The sequence below is a fragment of the Leptonychotes weddellii genome, chromosome 9, assembly GCF_054177405.1.
Source record: "Leptonychotes weddellii isolate Sample4059 chromosome 9, ASM5417740v2, whole genome shotgun sequence".
NCBI lineage: Eukaryota > Metazoa > Chordata > Mammalia > Carnivora > Phocidae > Leptonychotes > Leptonychotes weddellii.
This window is the reverse complement of record NC_138377.1, coordinates 35,420,506-35,428,886: the sequence shown is the minus strand read 5'-3', so window position 1 is coordinate 35,428,886 and position 8,381 is coordinate 35,420,506. Positions and strand designations below refer to the sequence as shown.

The window sequence follows — 8,381 nt, the reverse complement described above, 5'->3', positions numbered from 1 at the left end:
TCCGCTGGCTTCCGGCGGCTGGAGAAGGTAGCTGGGGAGAGTGTTAGTGTTCCTCTCCTGGGGAAAGCTCAGAAAAAGGGGAAACAGCTCAGAGAGAGCACGTGGGCCACCAACGACTCTCCTCACCTTACCCTGATCCCGGTGTCCCTGTCAACGCCACCTACCCCACCAGAGAAGGGCAGAATGCGCGCGGCGATAGCCCGGCGGCCCGAAGCGCCCCGCAGGCCTCGGCTGGTGCCTTCCCTGCTGGGGCCGCGGACCGTGCCTGGAGAAGAGGCTGCTGCCCGGCCCAGGGCCACCGGCCCAGGGGAAAATGTCCCCCCGCCGCAGAAGGGGAGTCTAGATACCAGGGCCGCTCTCCTCGACCGACGACGCTCTAGCGACGGGCGGGGGGAGAGACGCCCTCTCTGGCTGGCACTCCTCTGCCAAGGGCGCGGGTGAGAAGCACAGATCCGAAAGCCGAGGCCGAGGCCCCAGGAAGCAAAGGAGACGGGGCATAGCTGAAGCAGGAAGGGCAGTAGGGAACAGCGGCGGGGCCTAGGCCGCCTCCCGACTAGGCTCTGCGGCCCGAGGCCGCTGCCCTGGACCCAAAGCGCGGTGTCGGAGAACCCGAGAGCGTGCACACGTGCGGCCCGGCCCCGCGCAGCCCGGGGCCAGGACTGCCTCACCCTGCCGCCGCCCGGCCTGCTCCAACCCCGCAGTAGTGCGTCCGCGGCCACCCACGCGCCTCGCCCAGAATTTAGCTCGGCTCCACGACTCAAAGGGGGAGACCGGGACTTGGGCCGGAGAGGTGGCTCCGGGGTACACAAGACGACGGCTGCTCATTGTCCCGCGAAGCTCAGGCTCCCGCCTGGGTGTCTGCCCCTCGGGGACAGCCTCGCAGCCTCTGTACTCAAGGTTTCCGCGGGCCGGCCCACCAGGCCGCTGGAGCTGAGCTGGGATGCGGGACCCGGGCGCGATTGTCTGTGAACCGGTGGAGAAGAGGCCCCGCCAGGGCCGGGAGGAGAGAGCTGCGGCGCCCGGACTCCCCGCGCCTCGGGAGGGCAGAGAGTGGCAAGGAACTGCCTCTGGAGTCTGCGGGTGGCGGGAGGAGCTCCCCCAGTTTTCTGCAGCCCGAGTGGCACGGCATGGACGCTTCTGGATTCCCAGGACCTGGAGTTCTGCCTGCAGACGTTACCAAAGGCCTCCAGGTGGGGGAGCGGTAGGAATGAAGCCCCCTTCAGCCGCAGCCGCTGCGGGAGTCGCGGCGGCAGCGGCGGCCGAGCAGAGCAACCGCGGCTCTGCGTGGGTTCAGTGCCAGGTGCCCGACTGGCCGTCAAGGTGCGGGGCAGAGGGGCGTTCACGAGGGTCACCGCTCAGCAAACAGAGTTTGCCCATAAACGCCAAAGCCAATGCCTCTTCCTGGAAGTTTCCACTTGAGCTCGGGGTCAAGACCAAGCTGTCCTTGCCTGCAGAATTGGTTCAAGACCCGCAGCGCCCGGCCCCGACGGCGCCAGTCTCCTTGCCTGCAGCTCGTGGGGCTTTGAGGGCTAACCGCCGGCCACGTCCCTTTGCCTCCGAATACTTAGGAAGCTTCGTTCTCAGCCAAGAGGTCAAGGCGAGCAGGCAGCTGGGACCCGAACAATTGTGTGTTCAGATTTAAAACGTCAGGGAAAAGAAATCGCCCTAATATTTGTGTGGTTTGTTTGTGTTGGTTTTTTTTTTTTTTTTTCATTTTACTTGGCAAAAGGCTGTAAGGTTTCGTCCTAAAAACACTATTTATAAGCCGTTGTTCATTACTTTGGCTATCATTAAGAAACCTGCAAAGGAGAAACGAAAAGTGGCTTTTGATTCAGTTAAACTGCGACGCCGAGAAGATAAATTGGAGGTCCCTTAACAGCTGGTCCTCGAAGATTTCCTCAAGGAAAAAAAAATGTGGTTAGTTCCCCCCAATGATCGTTTTAAGATTGCCAAGAAAACTCACAGGAATATCCAGCTTTCTCGCCTCCTCCTGCTTGTCCCTAGTTCAGCCAGACTGAGCCGGGGATGGTGGAGGAAGGCATATTGTGCAATTTCTTATTAAACACATCTGGAATATGCACACTCTGAATCGAGTGCCAGGGATTTTACAAAGAGTTTATGACTGCGACAGAAAATTGTCCTTTTAACGAGTTTACAAGCAGTAATCACAGGGGTTTTTACAGGACTGGCCCGCTCTGCTCCTCGCCAGATCTGCAGACCTTTCTTTCCAAGATTCACCAACTGAGGGAGCAGGAAGTGGGCCCCGGGGCCCAGGGAAACAGACCTTCCACGAGTCTAAAATTATACCAAGCAGAGCTGGAAGAGTGGGGGGTAGTCAGCGGAGTAGGAAGAGAGGGCATGTAAGAAATTAAAGTAATTGGCCCTTCCTTATTTTCCAGGGAGATTTCCGCGGTGTCCTTTGAAGCCTGTCAGGGTCATTGAAAGCTATCTTTGTGCAGGGTGTTTGTTTTGGGGAGTGAATGTGAAGAATGTGCGGAGATCCCCTGTGAGAGCCCCTCCTGCAGAGGGTGGCATTTCTCCGTGGCCCAAGACATGGAGAATAAACACCCTCGTGACTTAAATAAACACCAACTTAATGATCCAAAACACTAACAAGGGAGATTGGGACCCTGAGCTCCCAATCCAAATGATGGTCTCCCAGCGGCTGTGTGCACATCTGTCCATCACTGAGGGGGAAAAAATGACTTTATAAGTAAAAGTGACTACAGTTAAGTACAGTGATCCTTTCTCCTTTGAACTCAGTCAAAGCTATTTGACATTAAAAAAAAAAAAAACCAACTCATAATAAGGCCTAAATTCCACTCCCCACCCCATACACACACCTCAATCTCCTAGATCAGGACAGGAAAGATAGGAAAGAGTAAGAAAAAAAATGAATATATTAATAGTGACACGGATGAGGAAAAATCAAAATTATGAAACTGTCATGTCAGAAAATAAATAGATTCTCTCTGGGGAGCAATATTTTTACAAAGCACAAGCAAGCCAGTCCTGTTATCCTGAGTAGAATTTTAATAAATAATGCCATTTGTTTCACTAATTTTAAAAGCTAAATACAAAGATACATCATTTTTGCCCCAGGCAAAAATAATATGGAGCCTACATGATTACTGGGATTTTTCTGGACACTATCCGGCAGCAGCGCAAAGAGCTCTGGTCCTACTGGTCTGCTTTCTATTTATACAGATTAATTCACAATGTTGTTATCCTTGTTCAAGTGCCCCCCCTTTTCTTTCAAGCAGATAAATTATTTTACTTTCACAGTCTTGTCATAAACTCATTAATACAAAAGAGCTGAGTTAACATATGAACGCTGTGGAGAAGAGCTAGTGGTAAACAAAACTTCATACCTAAATAATAAAAAAATAAATACCCCAAAGCTAATTTCACTCTTTTTCTGTCACATAATCAACTCAGTCACCACTCCTGGCTCAGGTGGTGGCCTTCAAAGTACCCTGCAATTCACAACCACCATTAAGTAAGAAAGCAAGAAAACTTCAAAAAAAAAGAGGGGGAGGCCAATGACAGCAATACACAACTCACCTTTCAGAAACAGAATCATACTCCTGGTGTTCTACTAAGTTTTAATTTAGACTGGTTTAGGTACAATAGAAAAGAAACCTGAAAACACATGCTGTTTTAGTAACAAATACCAGGTTGCCAGATTTGTCGTATATTTTTGCAGGCTAGAAACTAGGAACAAAAGAAACCCTTAACAGGAGTAGGCTACAGATATGAAAGCTTCAAGGGCATGAGAAGTAATGGCATTCAGGAAAGTGTTTTTTTCACATTGGTACATTTTTAAAGTTTGCCATTAAAAAAACCCAAGAAAACAAACAACAACCAAAAACCCCACTAAATTTGACAAAAATAGTTGTATTACTAATGGTCACTGCTATTTCTAATTGCCTTACACAGAGAGCATTAAGACGTTTAGGCACTTTTTTTTCCCCCTAATACTGTTCTTTCATTTTAATCTACATAAAAGTGTTTAACACTAAATAATGAAAAATGTAAACTTAATTTTCCCCATCAAAAAGTTATAAGATCATATTTTTTCTATTCACCTTAAGAATGCAACCAGTTCCTCCTGGCTGGAGGCTCTTATTTTCACAATTTTGACTTCTCTCTCTCTTTCTTCATTTCCTTTTCCTCTTCCCAAAAAGACTTTTCCATAAATAAATTAAAAGGAAATATTTAAAATCCAGTTGATTTGTAATTCCCATTCACTGAAAAAAAAAGAAAGGCTACTGAAGCTGGCACATGGATTGCCCAGAACCAAGACTGGGTGACTGGGTGCTTTTGTTTGTTTGGGTTTTTTTTTTTTTTCCTGATCTCTGCACTGGGATGGGAAATGCAAGAGTCGGAGAGAAGAAGGCAACTAAGCTTGAGATTGCTGTTGGTTTTGAGTTTTAAAAAGATATTTGTGAAAGTTCACCATTCCTTTATATGCAGAGAACCCCAGAAACAAGCTGCAAAAATGTTCCTGATTTCTATTTACAGGTGTCCCTAGTCACTGCTTCCAGGCCCAGCCCCTCCCCACTTAAGACCCCAAGTCCACCAGACTGGAGGTGAGGGGGCCCAGCAGGGAGTCCTGGAGCTGATGTTGGTGGGCTTGCAGGCTGTGGCTGGGCTGCGAGGAGGTTAAGCCAGGGAGAGAATAGTTTGAGCTCCTGGCGTGGCCCATATTGCCCTGCAGCAGAAGTACCGAGTTCTGGTCTGGACTTTGGGGAGGTGAGAATTCTTCTTCTGAGCTGGACATGAGCGGCTTGCCCCCTTCCAGAGGAGAGAGTTGATTCTGCTTGTTGGAGGAGGAGTTATTGTTTTCAGTGTTCTCCCTAAGAAATAGAGGACAACACCATATGGTTAAAAAAAAAAAAAAGTAGGTTAAAAAAAGTGTGAGTGGAAGGAGGGGAGCTGGAAGAAGGAAAGGGCCATTGTGCAATCAGTCATATACCCGAATGGAGGAGCTGTGCCCTCCCACCCATTCCCAAGGGTCCTGGGGGAAGTAAGGAGGCAGAGGAGTCTGGAGAAATGGGGAACTACGGACAGAGCTTGTGGGGAGCCAGGTCCTTTCCTCTTCCAGATTTTAGAAAGCCAGATCAGTAGGACTTATTTGAAACACAGAAATTACTTTAAAAATTTTGTTCAAGCAGTTATTTTTAAATACCTCTCAACCAGCACCACATTTAGAAGTAATTAAGTTTGAAAGTCTTCCAACAAATAGTTGTTGGTGATAAAGAAAATGATCAGAGGACAAACAGAGCCCCACGCGCAGATGTCTAGGGTGAATCAAGTCAATTGCCCTATTCCCATCTGAGGAAACAATTAAACGTCGAGTTTCCCTGGCCCTGCCCGTCGGTTGCGGATTCAGAAGCACAGGACAGGTCATGGGAAGTGGTGTCCGGAGCAGCCCAGTGACCTGAGTAAACACAGGAGCGAAGCCGATTTCAGCAGGGAGTGGGCCCTCGGGCCTGGCTTACAGGACGACCGTTTAAAATGTAACTAAAATCTAACTGGAACCGTATTGTCCCTGTCCCCGTGTTAGTCGCTCAGCCCTGAGTCCCTCACAGCCCCCCTCTCAAACCCCCTGTCGGACACCCACAACAGCGCACCGTTTCCCCGCAGAGGAAACTTCGAGACCCCGCTCAGCCCAAGAGCCGGTGCGGCATGCCCGGGCGTCGGTCCGGACGCTCGGTGCTGGTAAACTTCAGCATTTCGAAGCCCTGACCGCTTCCGCCTTCAGGCCCATCCTCCTCGGCCCCAGCGCCTGCCTGGCTCCCTCTTTCTCTCCCCGGCCCTCCCAGTCTCTCGCCCAGAAAAGCCACTGCAGCTGAGAGGATCCAGGCTCCATGCTTTTCCACCCAGAGGGGAACGCAGAGGCGACATGTGCGGCCCCCAGGCTCGGAAGCGAACAAAGGAAACCCAGCCTTCCCGGGTGCTTAGGTTTCCCCAGAACTCCTCGGCTTCCCGGAGCGCCCTCGTCGCCGCCGCCGCCGCCTCCCCGCGCTCTTCCGAACCTCGTCCGGAAACTGCACAGCAAACGGATGGAGCGGGGCCAGGTGGACCCGGGTGTTCGCGCGAGGAGGGCGGAGGCAGAGACAGGTTAAAATAAGATTGCCTTCTGAGCTCCAGAGAGAAGTCTGCGACTGGGGACCCCTTCCTCATCCGGGCCGGCGGCGCGGACCGCCAGATGGACCCGCCGAGGCAGCGGGACACGCGCGAGGCAGCCCCGAGAGGAGCAGGCGCCAGATAATGAAGCGCCAACTCTTCCAAAGCCCTCTTTTCTGTGGATTTCTTTGTAAAGTCTCCTCCCTTTATACAGCTAGTACGGAATGAAGCGGCGACCTCTCGCCCCAAAAGCCTACCAGGAGAGAGCGAGTACGGAACGCGGCGGGAGTGGGGACAGAGCAGATGTCTCAGGCCAGCTCCACCCCTCTGGGGAGCAAGAGCAGAGAGGTTCGCTACCCTCAGCCCCCACCGAACCCCTTTCCTGGAGACACCAATCAACACTTCCCCTGTAGTGGATCTCGAAACTCACTCCGCACCCCCCACCCCCACTCGTCGCCCCAGCCAACCAAGGAGGCATGAAAAACAAACCTAGCGCCAATATTTCCTGACACTCACACCCCCAAGAAGCCCACGCGCGGGCGCTCAAATCAAATGACTCCCCATCCCTAGCAAGCGATCTCAGAGTTCATGAACTTTCGCTGCAGTACCGCGGAGGCCTGGGCGCCGCCCCGCGGACGGGCTCCAGCCGACCGGGAGGACGCGGTGGCGGGTGCCAGCAGGGGCGAGAAGGGGCGGAGGGGAAAGGAAGGCTTCCCGGGGTCGCCCGAGCAGCGGGAAGCACGCCGCGTACCTTTCCTTGGCCTCCGCGGCCCGGTCTCTTTGCCTCCGGTTCTTAAACCAGTTGCTGACCTGGGTGGTGGTGAGCCCAGTGGCCTCGGCCAGCTCCCGCTTCTCACGAGGCGAGGGGTATGGGTTGTGCGCGTACCACTCGCGCAGCACGCCCCGTGACTTCTCCTTGAAGCAGTAGCTGGTCTCCTCGCCGTCCCAGATGGTGCGCGGCAGCGGGAATTTTCGGCGCACTCGATATTTGCCCACCGCGCCCAGCGGCCGGCCGCGCAGCTTCTCGGCCTCCACGTAGTGCGCCTTCAGCCACAGTTGCTGCAGCTTGGGATGGTTGTGAGGCGAGAACTGGTGGCTCTCCAGGATCTTGTAGAGCTCGCGGAAGTTCCCGCGGTGGAAGGCAACCACGGCCTTGGCCTTGAGCACGCTTTCGTTCTTGTGCAGGTGGTCGCAGGCGGGGAGCGACCACAGGAACCTGCCCAGACGCTCCAGGTTCCCGCCTTGCTGCAGAACTTCGCACACGCACGCCACTTGCTCCTGCGTGAAGCCGAACGACGGCAGCATCGACATGGCTGGGGCCTGCCGAGGTGCACTGCCCGGGCGCACGCGGCAGGGAGCAGCGCCGAAAAAGCAGGGGGCGGCAGTCGCAGGGAGGGGGGCGCAGCTGCTCCTAACCCCCTCCCTAGGATTTCCGTAGGCGAAAAAGCTGGTCGAAATTTAGGGCTGGGCGGCCGAGGAAGAAGGACGAGGGGGGGGTCGCTGGACACCGAGCGGCCGGCTCACTCCGCAGCCTTTTGGGCCTCTCTGGCTCCGGCCTCCCGCCTCCCGCCGGGTTGATGCTGCTCGTTGCCGGGGAACTTGGTTTCTGTTCTCCCCGCAGCGGCCTTAAAGCGCGCAGCGTCCCCCGGCGCGCTGATTGGCTGCGGGCGGCGCCTATCCGGGGCTGGCCAGCCCGCGCGCCGCCGGGCCAGGCAGCGAGGCCGCGCCGCCCCGCGCGGGGAGGGCGCGGCAGTGGAGCCCGGGATAGGGAGTGGTGGGAGGAGAAGGACCCGGAGAGGTGGGAAGAAGGGTGAGAGGGGGGAGGAGGGAGCCGCGCTGCCCAGGGGCGGGGGGTGTGAGTGGGTGAGCGCGTCAGGACCCTGCAACGTGAGCCCCCTCTCCAGTGTCACCTAAGGGCAGCCGTGCACATCTCTGCACAAATCAATGACTCCAGACCTTATAATTCCTCTCCTCTTCCTCCGTACCCCTGTCCCTGTCCCTTGCAGACTTGCCCTTTGCCGGTGAGCTCATATTTAATTACCTTAATGTTGGAATGAATAAATAATGGATTGATGAATAGCTTAGGGAACGCGATAAATAATACAAGATCAGAACTGGGCTCCGGGCTGCAGCCTCTGGAAGAGTGGCTTCTCCCCGGCTGACTTCAACTCTAGGAGCCTAATTTCCTCCGCCGTTCTTCCTTCGCCCCCACCGCCCTCCATAGGGCACAAGTATTCCCAGCTGGATAG

The 8,381-nt window shown here is 54.3% G+C and overlaps 1 protein-coding gene across 2 annotated transcripts; it reads right to left on the bottom strand.

Moving 5' to 3' along the window:
* Positions 1-3,015: 3,015 nt before the first annotated feature.
* Positions 3,016-7,766, bottom strand: SIX1 (SIX homeobox 1). Of its 2 annotated transcripts, none has more exons than XM_006730049.3 (2): positions 6,884-7,753; positions 3,016-4,859 (listed from the first exon to the last, which is right to left on the bottom strand). In XM_006730049.3, the coding sequence occupies exons 1-2, from the start codon at positions 7,441-7,443 to the stop codon at positions 4,565-4,567; spliced, it is 855 nt and encodes a 284-aa protein (XP_006730112.1). In that variant the 5' UTR covers positions 7,444-7,753; the 3' UTR covers positions 3,016-4,564. The 2 variants fall into 2 exon arrangements, with proteins under 2 accessions (XP_006730112.1, XP_081686556.1); XM_081830430.1 differs by having other exon boundaries at positions 4,715-4,859; positions 6,943-7,766.
* Between the last annotated feature and the right edge of the window lie 615 nt (positions 7,767-8,381).

Excerpts from the sequence above, each read along its gene's own strand:
- SIX1 (XM_006730049.3), bottom strand. The coding sequence starts at position 7,443 with ATGTCGATGCTGCCGTCGTTCGGCTTCACGCAGGAGCAAGTGGCGTGC. Across the intron at positions 4,860-6,883 it reads GCCGCGGAGGCCAAGGAAAG|GGAGAACACTGAAAACAATA; the intron begins GTACGCGGCGTG and ends TCTATTTCTTAG.